The 22,290-nt window shown below is 36.4% G+C and overlaps 1 protein-coding gene across 1 annotated transcript in view; it reads right to left on the bottom strand.

Moving 5' to 3' along the window:
- LOC112412358 (zinc finger protein 33B-like) overlaps positions 1–22,290 on the bottom strand; it is a 77,411-nt gene that overhangs the window by 34,881 nt on the left and 20,240 nt on the right. The window contains 1 exon segment of the mRNA XM_024764030.1: positions 9,354–11,464. Coding sequence (XP_024619798.1) covers positions 9,354–11,464 — 2,111 coding nt within the window.

Here is a 22,290-nt window from a genome sequence, read left to right as displayed (position 1 = left end):
AGGCTGACCATAAAAGGTCAAAAAGTGGGCAGTGGCCCAATTCCTGGAAATTTCCATCCTTTCCCCAAAATAGTTAAAACATTTCTCCCACTCATTAGCATATTAAATTACCCAGCTCATAAAAACTAACAACCCTATACCCCGGGGCCATTCTCAGCCCGTCTGCATTCTGCCTATGGAATATGTATCTCTCTAAATAAACTTGCTTTAACTTTACTTTGGCTCACTCTTGAATTCTTTCCTGCTTGAAGCCAAGGACCCTCACTTGGTGGTCCATCCCAGGGATTCACTCACACGTCCCAGGACATGACATTTCTCTCTCCTGCAACAAAACTAAAAATTAGTGGAAAACTGCCAAAGTATGGTAGGTTCTGGGGCAACTCTCTCTCTACCCAACTTGCTCCACAGCCTGTAGATGGGATCCTAGGAAAACTGGCAGAGCCAGCAAAGGGTGAGAATTCTTACCAGAGTCAACTGTCCTAGATCTATGTAGTGCCTGGTTGAGAGAGAAAGATAAAATTTCATATTGTCCCTTTCTTTCCAAATTCAGATTCTTGTGAATTTGGTTTTGAGATACCCATTGGTTGTCATCCTTTCTCTTCCAAGGACAACTACTGCCTTCTTGTTTGTCTTATATTGTGTTCTGAGAACTGGCTTGGTTTTCTGCATGCCTGGGACATGGAAATTGTTGGTTCTTACATATGCAGGCAGCTCAACAGTCAGGTTGGAGGCCAAAAAATGTGGCCTGACAGAAAAGGTGGGTTGCACCCCATTTGCGGCTAGGATCCTATCAACCATTGCTAGCTCCCAGAGGGACTGTCTTACTTTCTTTTGGCTATCTTTGGAACTGGTTCTGCATCTTGGGAGGGCAGTATCTTTTGCACCCGCTTTTTGGGAGGCCTCTTGTGTCCAAGAGGTTATTCAATACTGACAGGTATATTTACTGTTTGTCTCAGCTGAAACCTGATAAGATATCGGAAAAAAAAATTTTTTTAAGGGGCACTATGATCAAAAGTTGACCAAACTGGAAGCTGATATTCAGAGCCCCATAGGAACTTTTTAAAGGCCTTCTCCCCTAAGCTAAAATGAAACTGTGTACCCAGAGGAAGAAAAGCATTCCAAAGGGAAACAGCTCTAAATCAAGACCAATGGAATCTTTTGATTTCCATCTTGGTTGAGGATCTCCTCTATAACATAAGGGAGCAAGCTAAAGATAATACTGTCTGATGAGTGGGTTAGCTTCTTGATGTCATTCAGGTTGCAACCCAACTCTCTAAGGAATTAAGAACAACTGTCCTTGTCTTACAAATTTAGTCTTAGCAAGAACAAAAATGCAGCTGTAGAAGCAATTCAAAGCCCACCTAACCTTTTTACCAATCCCCAAAACTTCCCTATTCATCTCAAAAGTGTTATAGATATTGTTAAAAATCTGTTGGGCTCCTTAGTTGTGGCTTGTGGGCTCCTTAGTTGCAGCATGCATGTGGGATCTAGTTCCCTGACCAGGGATTGAACCCGGGTCCCCTGCATTGGGAGTGCAGAGTCTTAACCACTGCACCACCAGGGAAGTCCTAGAACTTACATTCTTTCTCTGTGCCTTTAGAGAGTCATCTCTAGGAACCCAGGTCATTCTTATCAGAATTCAATGGAGAAAGGATAGTCTTGTCAACAAATGGGAGTGAACAACTAGAAATCCATATCCAAAAAAATGACCACAGACACAGACTTACAAGTTTAGCAAAAAGTTAACTCAAAATAGATCACAGTGGTGTCAAAAATGGTGGAGTAAGGAACTCAAAATTATGCAACTCCATAAAAGCAACAAAAATATGGGCAAAAACTGTCACAATCAACGTTATGAAATCTGGAATTCAATTAAAGCCTTGCATCCAAGTCAGAATGCAAATTCAAGGAACATGGCTGATTTTTGGTAAGAACAGTGAAACTGTGGGACATTCTAACTTGCCCCCATCATGGTCCTCACTCTCCAGCTTAGGAATAAAATGTCAAAATAATAGCCCACATTTCCAATATTAGAAGAATCACAACAAACCCCACTCACAAACACTTATATTTATCTGACCTGTCTGATAGCACAGCTCAAAGGCCTTGTATTTCTTTCAGCTAATTCAAAACTGGCCCAGTGCTAAAGTTGCTTCCTGGGGGGCATCTGTCAAAAATATTTACAGACTGATGTTGCCTAAGGTGATGGATGGCATTTGAGGTGAAGCTACAAATAGAAAATCCCAATAAATTCACACAAAAAGGGATTAAATCCAAAGCAATTCATCAAGTGGCACTATACAAGATTAATCCACAAAAATCACTGAAACTACAAAACATCACAGAAAGAATTAAAGACCTAAATAAATGAAATGACATCTCATGTTCCTGGACTGGAAGACTTAATATGGTTCAGATGACAATATTACCCAAGGCAATCTACAGATTTAATGTAATCCTTATCAAAATCCAAACAGCTTTTTTCTGCAGAAATGGAAGAGGTGATCCTCAAATTTACAAGGAATTGCAAGGGAACCCAAACAGCAGAAACAATAATGAAAAAGAAGAACAAAGTTGCAAGATTCACGTATTCTGATGTCAAAACTCATTACAAAGCTATAGTAATCAAAACAGTGTGGTACTGGGACTTCCCTGTTGGTCCAGTGGATAAGACCCTGTGCTTCCAATTCAGGAGGCATGGGTTTGATCCCTGGTTGGGAACTAAGATCCCACATGCCACATGATGCGGCCACAAAAACAAAACAAAACAGTGTGGTACTAACAGAAGGATAGACATATAGACCAATAAAATATAATTTAGAGTCCAGAAATAAACCCATACATCTATGCTCAATTAATGTTCAATGGGGGTAGGGGTACCAAATCATTCAATAGAAAAACAACAGTCTCTTCAGCAAATCGTCCTGGGACAACTGGTTATTGACATGCAAAAGAATGCAGTTAGACATTTCCTTCAGAATATATACAAAAATTAACTCAGAACAGACAAAGGCCTAAGTGTGAGAGCTAAAAATATGAAACTATTAGAAGGAAATAGGTGAAAATCATAATTCAAACAATCAAACAACAAAAGATAAATTGGAGTTGACTGAAATTTAAAACATTTCTGCATCAAAGGAAGGACGTTATCAAGAGTAAAAAGACAACCTTCAGTATGAGAAAAACTATTTCCATATTATATACCCGATAAAGGTATACAACCCAGAATATATATAGAACACTTATATCTCAAAAACAAACAAAAGAATCCAATTAAAAATGGGAAAGTAATCTACTGCATAGACATTTCACCAAAGAAGATATGCCAGTGGCCAACAAGTTCATGAAAAATGCTCAATATCATTAGTTATTTGGGAAATGCAAATCAAAACCACAATAAGATACCACTCACACCCATTAGGATGCCTAAAATTTTTTAAATACAAAATATCAAGTGCTGGTAAGTATTAGCGAAACTGGAACCCTCATACATTGCTGGTGGGAATGTAAAATGGTGCAGCTGCTGTGGAAAAGTTTGGCAAGTTCCTAGTAATTCCACTCCTAGTTATAAAAAAATTCACACAAAAACATGTAATATATGTGTTCATAGCAGCATTATTTACAGCAGTCAAAAAGCAGAAACCGGGCTTCCCTGGTGGCGCAGTGGTTGAGAGTCCACCTGCCAATGCAGGGGACGCGGGTTCGTGCCCCGGTCCAGGAGGATCCCACATGCTGTGGAGCAGCTGGACCTGTGAGCCATGGCTGCTGAGCCTGCGCGTCCGGAGCCTGTGCTCCGCAACGGGAGAGGCCACGGCAGTGAGAGGCCCGCGTACCACAAAAAAAAAAAAAAAAAAAAAGCAGAAACGATCCAAATGTCCATGAACTGAGGGATGGATAAACAAAATATGGTAACTCTACAATGTAATATTTATCCAGTCATAAAAAGGAATGAAGTATTCTTACATGCTATAAGAAGGATGACCCTTGAAAATATAATGCTAAGTGAAAGAAACCAGACAAAAAAAGGCCACGTAGTATATGACTCAATTTATATATAAAAAGTGCAACTCCATAGGCAACTCCATAGAGACAGAAAGAAGATTTATTGGTTGTTAGGAATGCGGATGAGGGTATAATTGAGACTAAGTGCTGATAGGTATGGGATTCTGGAAAAGAAAAAGAACATTAGGGAAAAGTTACGGATATCTAAATATTAAAGTACTGATATGAACTTCAGTTAACAATAAGGTGTCAATATTGGTTCACTAATTATAACAAATGTACCATATAAAGATATTAATAATGGAAAATAGCTGTGGGGTATACAGCAACAGAAAAAACAAAGCAAAATAAAATGAAATAAAACAAAATAAAAGGCTTAGTGTCAATGACACAATACCTACTGGTCTAAAATATATGTAACTAAAGTATTAGAAGAAGAGAAAAGACAGACAGGAAAATATTTTTTAAATAAATAGGAAAATGGGTTCCAATACTGACCAAAACTACAACCCTAAGATCAAAGAACCCTAAGCATGATAAATGCAAAAAACAAAAAAACAAAAACAACCCAACCAAGGCACATCATAATCAATTTCCTGAAAAAGATATGAACAAAAAAGTTTAAAAAAAAGTTTAAATGAGTCTGGGGGGGGGAAACATGTACAGAGGAACAAAGATAAAAATTTCCTCAGACTTCTTATCACAAACTACCTAAGGCAAAAGACAATGAAATGACATCTTTAAAGCCTTAGAAGAAAACAAACTACCAACATATAATTCTATATCCAGCTAAAATAACCTTCACAAAAAGGCAAAATAACTCCCCTCCAAATAAAGAAACGAAAACCTGTGAAAATTCATTACCAGAAGTACTGCATTACAAGAAACGTTAAATGAAATTCTCTTAGGCTAAAGCAAAATGATATCAGATGAAAATGTGAATACACACAAAGTAATAACAAACATCAAAATTGGTAAAATAAGACAAATATAAAATACTTTTCACTCAAATTTATTTAAAAAGAAATTTTAAAGTAAGCACAATAGTATATCGTGAGATTGATAATGAACAAAGAAATGGAAAATATGATAAAAAACAGTGCATAATAGGAGAAATTTAAGTACACTCATGTATTTTAAATATTAAATGATCTATTACTTAAAAGTAGACTTGACAAATTAAAGAAGCCTACTGTAAATTTAAAAGAAACATCTATATGGTAATTTTAAAAAGAGGTATAGTAAATAAGCCAATAGCATTGATAAAATGGAATATGGAAAATATACATTCAAATTCAAAAAGGTGAGAGGAAAGGAGGCCAAAAGTATAGATGAGATAAATAAAAAACAAAAGCAAACTATTGGTTTATACAATATGGTGTAGAGCCATTTCTCCCTGCTCCTCTCTGTAAAACTCTTCCTATGAAACAATATGAGACAATCAACAGTGAACTGTGAAAAGTATTAAGAAAAAGGCAAACTGGTTTATGACCCCAGGACTGGAGGAACAACTGTAGCACGTTCCTCCACTCAACAGAAGAAGGCCATCCAGACTCACTGTTTCCCAACCCTCAACCTAGCAACAGAAAGTAGGTAGTTTCATTCTTCTCCCCAGATTAAAAGGGAGTCCTTTTGACAGCTCCAGGCAAGCCAGAACCGCTGGCAAAGGGGACTGATCTAGAAGATCCCATCCAACAACAGGCAGCCTGGGGAGGCACCCCCCTCCCCTACCAAGAAACGGAGGTGGGTGGGCCGAAATGACAAGAGAGACCCAACCAGCACAAGCACCTTGTCAAGGAAGCCTCTTTGCCTCCACAGGCTAAGATTTCTCTTTTCACTGAGACACCAATTGAATGGTGAGATATATCATATTCATGGATCAGTAGAGTCAATATTATTAAGAGGCCAATTTTCCCCAAACTGACTTACAGAGTCAGTGAAATCATAAAACAATATTAAAGCAGTCTTTTTTTTAAAAGAAATTGACAAGTTCATTCTAAAATGTATGTGAAAATGCAAAGGACTTAGAATAACCAAAACAATTTTGAAACAGGAGAACAAAATTAGAGAACTTATACTATTTCCAAAAAGATTTACTATAAAGATAAGGGAACACAGACAGTGTAAAGAAGATATAAAGGTCAGAGGAACAAAATAAAGGGTCCATAGATAGACCCCCCCACATAAACAAATAATCAAATGATTTTTAAAAAGATACCAAGTTAATTCAGTGGGGAAAGGGTAGTCTTTTCAACAAATGGAGCTGAAACAGTTGAATATTCAAATGAAGTAATATAAATCTAGACCCTTACCAAAGACCACATACAAAATGTACTCAAAATAGATCATACACCTAAACATAGAGTTAAAACATTTAGAAAACATGGGGAAAAAATCTTCGATGCCATTGGATCTGCAAAGATTTCTAAGAAAAGAAAAAACTGATAAGCTGAACTTCATCAAAATGAAAAGCTTTTTGTGAAAAACCACAGACTGGGGAAAATATTCACAATTAAGAAAGAACTCTTATAACTCAATAATAAGAAGACAAACAACCCAAACTAAGAAGAGGCAAATGATATGAACAGGTGCTTCACAAAATAAGATATACAAATGGCCAATAAGTAACTGAAAGACGCCTAATGTCATTATTCATCAGGGATATAAATGAAAACTACAATGAAGAACCTATACACTCCTTAGAATGGCTACATCAAGAAGTGACAATACCAAGCATTGACAAAAATGTGGAACAACTGCAAATCTTGCACACTGCTGACGGAAACGTACGATGGAACAACCACTTCAAAAAAGTTTGATATTGCACATAATAACCATACCAACCCAGAAATTTTACTCTTAAGTATTTAACCGAGAGATATAAAAACACCAGTTTACACAAAAATGCACATTAAGTTCATTACAGCTATGTTCTTAACAATCAAAAACTGCAAAGAACAGGCGAATGGATAAAAAAACGAATATATGCATACAGTGGAATACCACTCAGCAATAAAAATGAAGGTATTTACTGATACATGCTAAAACATGTATGAATCTCAAAACCATGCTGAATGAAAGAAGACAAACAAGAGGACATCTTGTATAATTCCATTTATGTGAAATGCAATTTAAAAAATCAATCTAACCTAGTGCTAGAAAGCAGATCACTGGTTTGCCAGGGGCCAGAAGGGAGAGGGACATCCCAGGAGGGACTGGGAAGGGGAATGAGGAACACTTCTGCATAAAGGGTATGCTGTCTTTCTTAATTGCAGAAGTGATTATATATGGTTATACTCTTATTAAAACTCATTAAATCAGCTACTTAAATAGGGTATATTTTACCACATTTAAATTACACTTCAAAGTTGATTTTAAAAAAACTCAAACCTTATTACTTTATATTGAAAATGAAAAATTAAAAAATCATAAACAGAAAAGTGGACAATATTTTTATAGTTACATAGTCATATATTATGCTATTTTTTTAAGTTTTCTTGATATGGACCATTTTTAAAGTCTTTATTGAATTTGTTACAATATTGCTTCTGCTTTATGTTTTGGTTTTTTGGCCACAAGGTATGTGGGATCTTAGCTCCCTGACCAGGGATCGAACCCACACCCCCTGCATTGGAAAGTGAAGTCTTAACCACTGGACTGCCACGGAAGACCCCATATATTACATTTTATTAAAATGAGTCAACTAAAGCAAAATATATCAACATGTATAAATACCAAAACCATGCATTTGAAGACAAAAGTTGCAGAACATGTTCCCAGTGATATACCTGTAAAACAATGTTATATCACACACATACACGCAATAATATATGTGTATTATTGTAAAAGTAATGAGACATGTGGGATCAGTATTAACCAAATTTAGAATACTGTGGAAGGTGGTAACAGCTATAGGATGTAGAATGGGCTATGAAAAGCTTCCTGTAAATTTAAATGGGAGCACTGAGGTCTTATGTCCTAGAGTATTCTAGCCAGTACTCTAGCTTCATTCACACTCAATGTTTCCGGTTACTGAACCTAAGAAGAGGAAGCAGAAGCAGTCTCAATGCTGCCCCTGGCTGATCCTGGCAATTGTTCTGAGGATCTAGTCCATTCTGAGATCCCCTAGAGGTAGGCCCCTGGATGAACCAGACAATTAGGCAGTACAGTCATCCCTCAGTATCTGCTGGGGACTGGTTCCTGGACACCTCTTCAAATACCAAAATCAGCTGATGCTCAAGTTCTTTACAGTAGGCCCTCCATACTCTTGGGTTCTGCATATATGGATTCAACCAACCACAGAACCGCAGATAGGAAAACACAGACATGAAGGACCAACTGTATTTGCATGGGTAACAGCACAGTTGGGGTGCAGACTCATCAAAAACATGTGATGGCTCATGATATGGAAGGCCATGGGCTGATACGTGTTTCTCCAAAAGTAGAATCAGAGACTGAGATTATTCAATTTATTTGTGCTTTTAAAAAAGCTTCATATTCCAGTTAATATTTTTATAAATGTCTATTTTCAGTTTTATTTCTACTAAAAGATTTGAAATAAGTGCAAAGTATAACTTTTAGAATAACATCATATCTGAAGGAAAATTTCTGTCCATACTTCCTAAGTTGACAGACTTCCTTCAAAACAATCTTCAGATATAATAAAGTCTGAATTCTGTTAAAGCCTTCACATTCAAAACATCTTTAAGACTTCATCTCAACATTGCCTTGTTCAGTAAAATGGCATTTCTTGAAATAGGCTCAACTATATTTGCTGTATTCTTCAGGTCTCTTCCCTATTATTTCCCTGACATACAGCAAGTACAACTTGTGTATGAAGTTTCCAAAAAAATACAAGATGTTGACAGTTCTCCCCGGGTGTGGTTTATCTGACTGTTAGTAATGGCCAAGTTCTGGAAGAACATTTTCCTACATACATTTGATTCACAGGATTATCTCCTACGTAAGTTATTTGTTTAACAAGCCCTAACTTATAACATTTCCCCACATTTCCTATATACATTAGTAGGGTTTCTTCTATACGTATTCATTTTTTAGTTGTCTTATTAATAGATATTCATTACACTCATAGTAATTTCCCCTGTGGTTACTCTTTCATTTACTTTGGTATATGACTTAGGGTAAAAAAATTTGCCACTTGACATTCATAGGGGTCATGTTCTGTGTGAACTCTCCATAGTATTTCAAGGTATGAAATGCTAGATACTAAGATTTCTCTCATTGCTAAATTTAAAAGATTCTTCCCCTGTATGTAATTTTGAATGTACTGTGAGAACTGATTTCTTAGAGGTTTTCCCACACTCAATACATTCATAGGGTTTCTACCTTATGTGTCTTCTCTGATGTACTTTGAGACCTGAGTTGCAACTGAAGGTTTTCCCACAATGATTGCATTCATAGGGTTTCTCCCCCGTGTGTGTCCTCTGATGTTTAGTGAGATCTGACTTATGATAGAAGGGCTTCCCACATTCATTACACTTATAAGGTTTTTCCCCTGTGTGTATCCTCTGATGTACAGTGAGGACTGATTTCTCAGAGAAAGATTTCCCACACTCCTTACATTCATAGGGCTTCTCCCCTGTGTGAGTTCTCTGATGTGATCTGAGGACTGAATTGCAAGTGAAGGTTTTCCCACACTGATCACAGTGAGAAGACTTCTCCCCTCTGTGTGTTCTCTTATGTACTGTATAGTCTGACTTATAGTAGAAGGTTTTCCCACATTTTTTACACACATAGCGTTTTTCCCCTGTGTGAGCTCTCTGGTGTACTGTAAGGTATGAATTTCTAGAGAAGAATTTCCCACATTCCTTACATTCATAGGGTTTCTCACCTGTGTGAGTTCTCTGGTGTTTAGTGAGATCTGACTTATTGTAAAAAGTTTTTCCACATTCATTACACTTAAAAGGTTTTTCCCCTGTGTGTATTCTCTGATGTACCGTGAGGACTGACTTCTCAGAAAATGATTTCCCACACTCATTACATTCATAGGGTTTCTCCTTTGTGTGTGTTCTCTGGTGTACTTTTAGGCCTGAATTGCGACTGAAGGTTTTCTCGCACTCATTACATTTGTAGGGTTTCCTCCCTATGTGAGTTTTCTGGTGTTTAGTGACATCTGACTTATGACAGAAGGTTTTCCCACATACCTTACATTCATATGGTTTCTCACCTGAGTGAGTTCTCTGATGTACTGTAAGGTATGAATTCCTGGAGAAAAATTTCCCACATTGACTACACTCATAGGGCTTCTCACCTGTGTGTGTTTTCTGATGTACTGTGAGAACTGAGTTGCTTATGAAGGTTTTCCCACATTGATTACATTCATAGGGTTTCTCCCCTGTGTGAATTCTCTGGTGTACTGTGAGATATGACTTATGGTAGAAGCTTTTTCTACATTCCTTACATTCATAGGGTTTCTCTCCTGTGTGAGTTCTCTGATGAATTGTGAGGTGTGAATTCCTAGAGAAGGATTTCCCACATTCATTACATTTATAGGGCTTCTCTCCAGTGTGGATTCTCTGATGTAAAGTGAGAAGTGACTTCCTAGAGAAGCATTTCCCACATTCATTACATTCATAGGGTTTCTCTCCTGTATGTAGTCTCTGATGTTTGGTGAGTTTTGATTTTTCACAGAACACTTCTTCACATTCATTACATTCATAGACATTGTCTCCTATGCCTGTTCTCTGAGTTACATTAAGAACTGACTTCTCCCAGAAAGGTTCCCTCAGGCTGTTACATTCAAATGTTCTCTCTCCTGTGTCAGGAAAGTTTGATCTGCTGAAATTATCCACTTTTTCAATATGTTCATAATCTTTCACCTTCAAATGAACTCTATGTTTCAAGAGAGAGAATTTCTCAGAGGCTTTACCATGTTCATTAAACTCATAAAGACTTTCTCTTTTTTGGGGGGTTGAATAATTACAGAATGTTTTATCACATTCCCTATGTTCACAAGGACTCTGTCCCTTGTGAGCTTGTTTATATGTGATGAAAAGTGTCTTCTCACAGAAATCTTTCCCACGTTCTTTGTAGTCAAAAGACTGCTCTACATTTTTAATTTTCTCATATGGCATGAAGTCTTCATTATGACTGAGGTACTTTCCATTTTGAATGAATTCATAAGGTATCTCTCCCACATGAGTTTTTTCATGGTTAATATGAAGGAATAATTTTCCATATGCGCTGAGATCATCAGACTTCTTTCTTAAATAGTTTTTCTCAATAATTAATTCTGAAATATATTTCAAACTCATACCACTTGTGTCACATTTACAAGGTATTTTTACAGAAGAAACTGGGTATGTGCTGAAATTAAACATTTTTCCTAATACATTACCTCTCTGTATAGTCAGTGTTTTGTTGTTGATAAACGGAGCTTGCCCGAAATGTCTGTCCTGGATTTCCTGACTCTGCTCTAGTTGATTATCAACTTTGCAGACTTCTGGAAAAGAGAAAAAAAAACACTATAAGTTATTAATTTTATTACTATTATGATAAACTTACACTTACATACAAATGCCCTTTTATATGATTGGCTCAGTTTCTTGAAATAAGAGTAATCCAAGATGTTCATGTCCCTCATCCTTTTGGCTTAGAAGAAATAAACAAAACCTGACAGAGCAGAAATGGGGGATAAAAACTTAGAATGCACCCATCTACATTTAACAATTTATAAATATGTACTTCAAGACTTAATATAGAGGTTAAAAATAAATACAAATCACAGTGAATAAAGGAAGACAGACTTTGAAAAAAGAAAGACTGATCCAGGTGTTGGAAATGCAGAGAAGCAGAGAGGCAATGATTAGTAGGTAAGAGTACCCTGGAGAAATATCAGAGGGACTGATTTGATCTTTTCAAGGATACAGATTAGACTTTACATGATATACTTAAAATACTGCAGCTAAATCTCTATGATTTACGTTGCTAGTTCAATTCTCCTCTTTTTAAAATTATTTTAATTTTCTCTTATATATTGCTAATTTATTATACTGTTAATACCAAATTAAATTTATGGAAAAGTACCAATTTGTTCCTGCTTAAGGAGACCTGTAGCCTACTTTCTTATTCATTCTCTACTCATGTGACTTACAAAGAATACAAATGTCTACCAGGAAATGTAAAATCAAAGAGACAAGGAAGACTGCCAGAGGGCCAGATCCATTTGTTTTTTTGTTTGTTTGTTTTTGTGGTACGCGGGCCTGTCACTGTTGTGGCCTCTCCCGTTGCAGAGCACAGGCTCCAGACATGCAGGCTCAGCGGCCATGGCTCACGGGCCCAGTCGCTCCACGGCATGTGGGATCTTCCTGGACCAGGGCACAACCCTGTGTCCCCTGCATCGGCAGGGGGACTCTCAAGCACTGCGCCACCAGGGAAGCCTGTTTTTAGTTTTAGTATATTCAGGTTATTCTCTAAGAGTTTTTGCAAAAGTTAACCTATCCAACCATCAAATGCTAACTTTTCCTCATCTTAAATTTTCTGTGACAAATTTAATATGTTAATATATTTTTTTGTTTTTAAACCCACATCTCTACATTTCTGGGTTTTATTTATATTTAAAACCATGGAGGACCTGACCTAAAATATTCACTGATACATTTATTTATCCTAATAATTCTCAGCTAGACTTCATCTTGTTATCTTCCTGTTCAGTATTTGCAATATAACAATGATGACCCTGTTCAAAAACCTGTCCAGAGCCCACTGTCTCCAAGCATCATTAGACAAAATAGACTGTAGTTACCATTCTGGGGGGAAAAATACTTTTTCCAACTATATTCATATTGGGTAACCACAATATCACTCCACAAGGCCATAATAAATGTATTCTTTCTAGAAATGACAGGCTATTAATTTGCCAGAAATTGTTCAAGTTCAACCAAGACTTTCACTAAGCTGGTTTACATTCCTATTTTGGCTTTGCTTAGAACTTAAACATTAAACATCAGGGAAATGACACTGTCTCATATCTGCTTCCCAATATGTCTTTACAAACATCTCTACAATTTCAAGTTCTATTTACACTGAAATTTAAAATTTATTACATTCTGTACATCTCATTCTATCACAACACTGGACAATACTCCTTTGTAACATAAACATCCTCTATTAACTGCTGAAATTTAAAATACTCAGTTGTCTTTTTTTTTTTTCCTTCTTTTCCCAACTATAACCCATGGTCTTACAAGTGTTTACCTCTGATTTCCTTTGAATACCTTGAGTGGATATGGAATTAATAATGGTCCTTAACAAGCAGTGTGCTTTTCAAAACACAAATCTCAAATTTTATTCAAACCTGTAATTTTTGAACAAGAATCTAAAGGTTTAAAATTCAATATGTGCATTCAGAAGTTAATTCTTTTGTAGTGTCTTCTGAATGAATCAATATAAAGGCCCTCTCACTCATCAAGAGTAACAAGTAATGATCCAGTATCCATTATAAGTTATATAACAAAATAAGATATGCTCTCTTTGGAGAAAGCATAATATACATAAGAAAACAGCCTCATTCGATATCCATACACTATCAAGAATTAGAATCTACAGCAGATAATGTTTATCTAAACAAGTAAGAAACATTTCATAAAAGCTGGGGAACCTTGAGATTAAATTTTAAAATTTATCAAAATATTTTTACTTCAAAGGATAAAAATTAAAAATAAAGTGAATACATGTTGCAACATGTATACACATATATCATAAGCTAATGGGAAATATCAAGATTTGTTGGAAATACCTCTTTAAAATAACTGCTTATTAAATCTATAATTTTTATTATGAAAATAATGTACAAATATCTCATTAATGGGTATAATCAATATTTAAAACAAATCATTCATTTCAAAGCACTGTTAAAAAGCACATAAATACAGAGACTTTCAAGCTTTCTCTTTTATATCAATAAATTCTAAACTGATTTTTAATGGATATAGTTTCTATTCTGTTTCATGAATGGCAAAGCCAGGATCTGAAGCACAAAGACAAAGGAAGTAGAAAACCACAAGTATTTAAATAAAAATCAGTGGATGGTCACCTTAAGGCAAGCACTGAGTATAAAAAAAAAAACTAATTAATAAATATAGCATTCTATATAGTGGAATAACATCCCTTTTTGGATCACTAACCAAAAAGGGCTAAATTATTTAAAAACAAATATGCTAGTACTGAGTTTATACCAGCTATTAGACCAAATTCTTTGGGAGGGGCACATCAATGAATAAACCTTAATCCTGACCCCATGACCTTAGTACATAGTAGAGGAAATGTGGAAAGTGGATGCACAAATACAGCTATACTATATTGCAGAATATAATAAACACATAAAAGAGAAATGAAGGATTATGAGAGTGGGAACAGGTAGAGATTTTTTTTTTGAGGGGATCTATGAAGGCTTTTTAGAGGAAAGGGTAGAGATTTTTTTGTTGTTGCTGTTCTGGACTTACAGAGGATATAAAAATTATAAAACAGATTTTTTTAGTACTATATTTTGAAATGAATAAGAAAATCAAACAATGGCAAAATGTATAGCTCCTTCTGAATATTAATAATTTTTATCATGGTAAATGAAGCATTATATGAATCTGCTGTACAAATACTGAACTATGACCAATTTAGTCATTAATATGTAGAGGGAATAATTTCCAAATTCTAAATATGAGTTTGGGTATTTTTCATCTTATAAATATTACTTGTTTTGTGAAAATATAATTTTAAGCAGAGTGCTCTTTTTTGCTCAAAATTTATTTATGGAAATATATTATTTTTCTCCTTCGCCTCAGATGTTCGACAAAGTCAATAAATAATCTAAAAAGAAGAGTAAAAAAACAAAAAACAAGAAAAATGCTTAAAAATATTAATAATGATAATAACAAGAAGAAAAATAACAAACCATCTCCATGAGCCAGGCTCTGTTCCATGTACTTTTCACATATTAATTCATGAGAATCACTGAGTACATAGGAATCAAACATAGAGCTGTAGGGAAGGAAAGCATATATATGGGTGATACTCAGGAAGGATTAAATGGGAGTTTAGCACCCCCAGTTTTGTGCAAGCATTATTAAGGGACTTCCCTGGTGGTTCAGTGGGTAAGACTCCACGCTCCCAATGCAAGGGGCCCAGGTTTGATTCCTGGTTGGGTAACTAGATCCTGCATGCATGCCACCACTGAGTCTGCATGCCGCAACTAAGAGTCTGCATGCTGCAACTAAGAAGTCCACATGCTGCAATTATGAGCCCGCATGCTGCAACTGAAAAAAAAAGATCCCGCATGTCTCAACTAAGACTCGGCACAGCCTAAGTAAATAAATAAATAAATATTTTAAAAAACCATCATTAAAAGAGAAAAACTTAAATTTCATATACTACACATTGGGAAAAATGTAACTCAGGCTACTAACATGATAAATTAGATGCTTTGGGGGGAAAAGTATAATTTCATTTAGAAACTAGAACAAACTAAAACAATATGGTTAGTGTTTTGGGTGGTGTCAGTGGAAAATGAGAAAATAAAAATATTTTTTAAACACTTTTACAAAAGTATAACAATAATAGTGATCTAGGGACTTCCCTGGTGGTCCAGTGGTTAGGAATTCACCTTTCAGTGCATGGGACGCAGGTTCAATCCCTGGTCTGGGAACTAAGACCCCACATACCACAGGGCAACTAAGCCCACGTGCTGCAACTAGTGAGCCCGCGTGCTCTGGAACCCACACACCACAACTGGAGAAGCCCAAGCCGCAACAAAGATCCCATGCATGGCAACAAAGAGCTGGTGTGCCACAACGAAAGACCCCGCATGTTGCAATCCCGTGTGCCTCAATCCTGTGTGCTGCAACTAAGACCTGATGCACCCAAATAAATATTTTTTAAAAAACCAGTAACAGTCATCTAATATCAGTAAGAAAGGATGATAGAGAGAAAAATAAAATGCTGCTATGTCAGTTTTAAGAGTAGAAGGTTCACAGAACCTAATAAATGAAGACTAGTAGGGAAGATTGTGATTTGTGAATGATGATTTTAATAGTAGTTCTTGCCACATTAGAGGAATTGGAGTATCCTGTTAGAGATGTTCTGCAGACACATAAAACACAGAATGCTGAGTGAGCAAAAGATGCTGAAGATACAAAGTTACTAAAACCTGATGTCTTAGATATAGGTTATTTTATTATTTGAAGATCCAATTTGACAATTTGGTAAATTTAGTCCTTTTATATACAATTATGGTGATTATTAAAATATGTCACGTTGTCTCCATTTTACTTGCTACTTTGTATTTATCACAGTTTTACTACTACTTTTATTGTACCTTTCTTTCTTTGTTTTAGACTGATTTTTTAAAATCTTTTCCACTTTTTTCTCTTTACAACTTTCGAGGTTATACATACCTGTTTCTCCACTTTAGGTGGCTGTCCATTAAATTCTGTCATTAATATTTAACTTAAAATCTAAGGTGATTCTATAACCGGAACCTCTTTTTCTGAATAAGAGAAGAGTCAAATGCCATTTGATCACCTCCCAACTCAATTATGCAACTATTTTTTAGTTTATCATAGTGTCTTTTTTAGCCTTACAAATTAGATATCATAATGATTCTATCCACATGTTGTTTAGACTTAGCTATAAATTTCCTAATTTCTTATAACTTACCACTCCTCTCATCTCAAGCACTCTTCTGGGTTTCATTTTCTCTCTTCCTGTAGTATTTCTATTTTAATTTTACTAACAAAATTATACAATAAAAGATTGTTCCTATAATTTATTTCAGGACCAATCCAAATTTAATCATACACTCTGACAAAGACTCTCTCCTTGACTAAATTTTAGTTAAGCTCCTCTGAGACTTATTCTTGACTAGGTCTTGACCTTGGCCTTTCATGTCTGTCTCTACTGAGCAGTTTCAGCAAGAAACCTTGTCAGTCTAGTGACAATCTCCTCACCCTTGATATCTCCTCACCCATAAGTTCCTCATGCTCCAACCATGATTTATAAACCCTTGGCCTGCATTTAGCAAGAATTCTGTTAGGCCAGTTTAGCAAGAATATCCCTAACCTTGATGTCTCCTCTTAGTAATTTTCTATTCACTTACCCCTTCACTCTGCTTGTTGGCTACAAATCCCCAGCTGCCTTTGCTGTATTTGGAGTTGAGCTCAGTTTTATTGAAATTTTATCCCTCTATTTCAATAGTTACTGAATAAAATCTATATTGCCTTTAACTAGTATCTGGCTTTATTTCTCTTTGACAACTCTCATCCTTTAAAAAATAGCTTCCTGAGTTCATTATTCTAGATTGACAAATATTTTTTGCTTCAATTTAGATGTCTCTGGCAATGTCTCCTTCCTTAGGCGGTAACCTGATTTTCTCTCTGGCTGCTATTAAGATCCAGTGTTCTCAAGTTATACTAATAGTACTTAAGTATATATTACTTTTTATTTATCCTGCTTGGTGTGCATTTTGTGTCCACATATGTGGCCTTACTGAAGGATTTCTGGAAAATTCTAAGCTATTATTGCTTCAAATATTGCTTCTCCGTTCTTCTTTCTGCTTCTTGTGATCCAATGATTCACGTTATATCTGTCTTCTCATCCCTATCCTATACATCTTTGAACGTACTGACCTATTTTCCTTCTCCTGTCACCCTATACTTGGACTGTGTCATTTATTTAGTGGTATTTTCTAGTAAAGTCTCTTCAGCTGCATCTAATCTGGTACTTAATCCATTTTTTAGAATTTCAACAACTTATTTTTAGTTCTAAAAATTCTAATGGGTTATTCAACAATCTGCCTAGCCATTTAGACATTCTTTCTTCCTTACTGATTTTATTTCATCTTTTATTTCTTTGAATGGATGCTTTACACTTAACTATCTAAAAAAGCCATTATCTTAATTAACAGGTGTTGGAAAATATATTTTGTTATTTCTGCTTAATCTCACGAACAATATATTTCTTTAAGTTTTTTTTTAAGCTCATATTTAATAAGTGAGAATCCTAATGTCCTGTATTGAGGGTGCTTTTCCTTAAGAGAGAACTCATTTTCTTTTGCTTAAAGCAAGCTAACAATCTGAGATGAATTTAGCCAACAATCTGGATCCCCTATTATGGGAGTATAGGGGGACAGGAGTAGAAGATAAATACTCTATACCCAGAGAAGGAGCAGAGAACCCATCTTGGGCCCAAAATCCGTAATTGATACAAAAGTAGAAGTCTCTTACCACTGAAGACCATTGAAGAAAATGGAGGTACGCTGAGGAAACCCCACTACTGAGGCCCAGGCTCACACCTAAAACTGAAGCTGGATCAGAACAACAAAGAACACCCTTGCCCCCACCAGAAGTACAGCATGAAGTAACAAGTAGTAGCAGCTCACTGCTGGAGGAAGAGCAAGAGCAGAAAGATAAACCTCTGTAATACAGCTTTGGGAGGACAGCTAAAAGCTGAAAATGGAGCACAAATACTGAGAAAATTCTCCTGATGTGAAAGATCCAAGAACCACGGAATAATATCAAACACAGCCACATATAAGTAACTGGAGTCGCAGAAAAAAAAGGTAGAAAAGATGAAAGACATCAAACCATGTATTTGCGAAGCTGAGAAAACAACAAAAAAGAAAAATACAGACAAAACAAAGCTAAACCTAGAAACATCAGAGCCAAACAGTTGAAAACCAAAGATAAAAAAAGTCTTGAGGCTTCCCTGGTGGCGTGGTGGTTGGGAGTCTGCCTGCCGATGCAGGGGACACAGGTTCATGCCCCGGTCTGGGAGGATCCTGCATGCCATGGAGCAGCTGGGCCCGTGAGCCACGGCTGCTGAGCCTGCGTGTCCGGAGCCTGTGCTCCACAACGGGAGAGGCCATAGCAGTGAGAGGCCTGCGTACCGCAAAAAAAAAAAGTCTTGGAGGCAGCTAGAAAAACCAGAACATTAAATACAGAAGAACAAAGGAGGAAGTAAGAGTGTAAGCCAGAAGACAGTGGATCAGCTCTTTAAAGTAAGGACAGAAAAAAAAGTGCCAATCCAGAAATCTGCACTCAGAGAAATTCTATGCTTCACAAATGAAGATTAAATAAAGGCCTTTTTAGGCAAATAAAAGCTGAGAAAATTAACTGCCAACAGGGATTCCCTGGTGGCGCAGTGGTTAAGAATCTGCCTGCCAATGCAGGGGACAGGGGTTCGAACACGGGTCCCACGTGCCCCAGAGCAACTAAGCCCGTGTGCCACAACTACTGAGGCTGCACTCCAGAGCCCATGAGCCACAACTACTGAGCCTGCATGTCACCACTGCTGAAGCCCACGTGCCTAGAGCCCATGCTCCGCAACAAGAGAAGCCACCACAGTGAGAAGCCTGCACTGTGAAGAGTAGCCCCCACTTGCCGCAACTAGAGAAAGCCCGCACGCAGCAATGAAGACCCAACACAGACAAAAATAAAATAAATAAATTTACAAAAAATAACTAACTGCCAACAGACCTGTGTTACATGTAGTACTAAAGGAAGTACTGGAGAGAGTAAGATAAACAAAGAAATAAGAGTGCTGAACATGGTTTTTAAAAAGGTAAATAAAAGACTTTTTAATCACTTTCAAAGATGATTGACTGTCTCAAGCAAAAATATTAATTATATATTGTGGGGTTTCTAAGTAAAAATGTATGGCTACCACATCACATAAAGTGGGAGGTGACAGGAGTATATTGTTATAAGACTGTAAGACCACATGTAGAATAGTATACTTAGACTGTGATAAACTGAAGATGTATACAGTGTACCACAAGGCAACCACTTAAAAGATAAATTAAGACAGAGGTATTACTAATAAGTAAATAGTAGAGATAAAACAAACAAAAAACTCAATCTAAAAGAGATTTTTTTTTTTCCTGCACCAGGCGGCTCACGGAATCTTAGCTCCCTGACCAGGGATCAAACCTGGACCCTCAGCAGTGAAAGTGCAGAATCCTAACCACTGGACTGCCAAGGAATTCCCCAAAAGAGATTTTAAAAAGGAAAAAAGGAGGAGAAAAGGATAGATGAGACAAATAGGAAACAACCGTGAAATAAATTTGAATCCAAACATACAAAAATTATGTTAAATTTAAGTGGTCAAAATACTCCAATTAAAAAGTAGAGGTTTTCACATTAGATAAAAAAGACCCAAACATATGCTATCTGTATGAAATCCACTTTAAATATAAAAGAATGGGAAAAGGTATACCATGGAAACATTAACTAAAAGAAAGCTGGAGTAACTATAATAATATCAAAGTAAACTTTAAAACAGAGAGTTCTCTCTGAGTTCTCTCAGAGTTCTCTCAGAGAGACATTACATAATCATAAAAGGATCAATCCATCAAGAGGACATAAAGATCCTAATGTGTATGCATCTAATAATTCTTCAAAATTCATAAAGCAGAAATCAATAGAACTGAAAAGGAGAAATAAACAAATGCAAAATTATAGCTAGAGACTTCAATACTGCTCTCTCAATGTGTCACAGACAGAGCTTTTGTTATACCCCAATCCCATTTTCCCATTGCCATGTGATTTTTAATATACTATTTTGCATAAAACAATGATTTTTAAGGAATGCACACATCCTGTTTTAACAGAATTCACTGTATTACTATATTCCTTTCCATGTTTTTAGCCTCCCCTTATCAAGAGATATAGCCTTTCTGTGTTGTTCAGATTTGTAACTGTTAAGGTCTGCACATCCTAACTAATTGTTATCAAGTAAGTTTTTGCTTTAAATTCTGTGTTCTAGGATCATCCACTAAGACAACATGTATGTTTATTTCCCCACATATAGGCGTCTGTGAGGGTTTTTTTTCCACAGATGGCAAGTCTCTCTTTTCTTACTTGTCAGAGAAACAATAGTGCTACTGAAAAACATGGCTTATGTGTCTGTTTCCACATGTAGCCTTAGTATGTCTGATTTGCAGAACCAAATTGTATCCAAAAAGGCTCCAGCTATCCTGTGCCCAACATTGTAGTTAATCTAAACATTTAGGTTTCACACCTCAGAGCGTTTACTTTGTCCCTGATAAGTACTTTGTCAATTCCTTTTAGTGTCAGAAATGCTTTTGTTTTTTATCCATCTGTTGATACATACACTCCTGCTTGATTTTTTCAGTGATTTTGCAGCTTCTATATTTGTACTGATGTGGGACTTTAGATGTTCTCTAGTGTTATTAAATGGAGTTTATATTGCTCACTTACTTTAATGTTTCTGGATGATTTGCAGGCAGGGATAGAGACAATGCTGACTTCACACATCCTTCTTTGAAGAAGTTCACTCTGTCCTTTAAACACTGTCTTCTTTTGGCTACAGGACACCACATTCTGTTTCCCCCTAATCTCCAAACTGCTGCTTCTCTTTTTTCTGCTGAGTCATCTCATTCTCATGGCTTCTGAAAGGTAGTGTCCCAGGGTACAACCTTCAGGCCTCTCAAATCTGTGCATTCCTTCTCCTAAGGAGAGACGTTATCTAATCCCTTAGCTTTAAATACTGCATTTTAAAACTTTAACTATTGCCATGGCTGATAATTTCCAAATAAATATCTCTAACCTGGACTCTCCCCTAATCTACCTCTGCTTATATACATACCCATATGTTTATTCACAAGTAAACTTGGATATTTTATAATCACCTGAAATTTGGTATATGCAATTTAAACTCCTAATAACTCCTCCCAAGTTGTTTCTCTCCAATTTTCCCAATCTTGGCAATTGGTGCCCATTCATCCAATTTTTCTGGATGAAATCCCTGGAGTCTTTCTTGACTCGTCTCTTCCTCTCACATTCCTTGCCCAATTCAAGAGCAAATCTTATAGGTCCCACCTTCAAACTAAATCCAGAAGTCAATCACTTTTATTCTTCCTCACTACTTCCAACCAAGGGTAAGCTACCATCACATTTACAGAGATTAAAATACTATTCTGACTGATGTTCCTGCTTTCAGCCCTCTGCCCTCAATAGTATTTTCTTTGCTCAGCAGCCAGAGAAATCAATTTAAAAAAACATATCAGCATATGTTGCTTACTGGGTTAAATTATACCAATGGCTTCTCATCTCACTCAGAATAAAATCAAAGTCCTTATCGTGGTCCAAATGGCACCACATAATTTCAGCTCCCATTACCTCTACAATGCCAACTCTTTCTACCCTTCACTCACTCATTTCCCCCAATCCACAGTCATATTTATGTGTCCTCAAAAACACCAAGTATATCCCTGCCTTGGTGGACTGACATTTGATGTCACCTCTGCCACCAAGACTC

The sequence above is a fragment of the Neophocaena asiaeorientalis genome, unplaced genomic scaffold, assembly GCF_003031525.2.
Source record: "Neophocaena asiaeorientalis asiaeorientalis breed wild unplaced genomic scaffold, Neophocaena_asiaeorientalis_V1.1 scaffold1133, whole genome shotgun sequence".
Lineage (NCBI taxonomy): Eukaryota > Metazoa > Chordata > Mammalia > Artiodactyla > Phocoenidae > Neophocaena > Neophocaena asiaeorientalis.
This window is presented reverse-complemented; position numbering and strand designations above follow the sequence as displayed.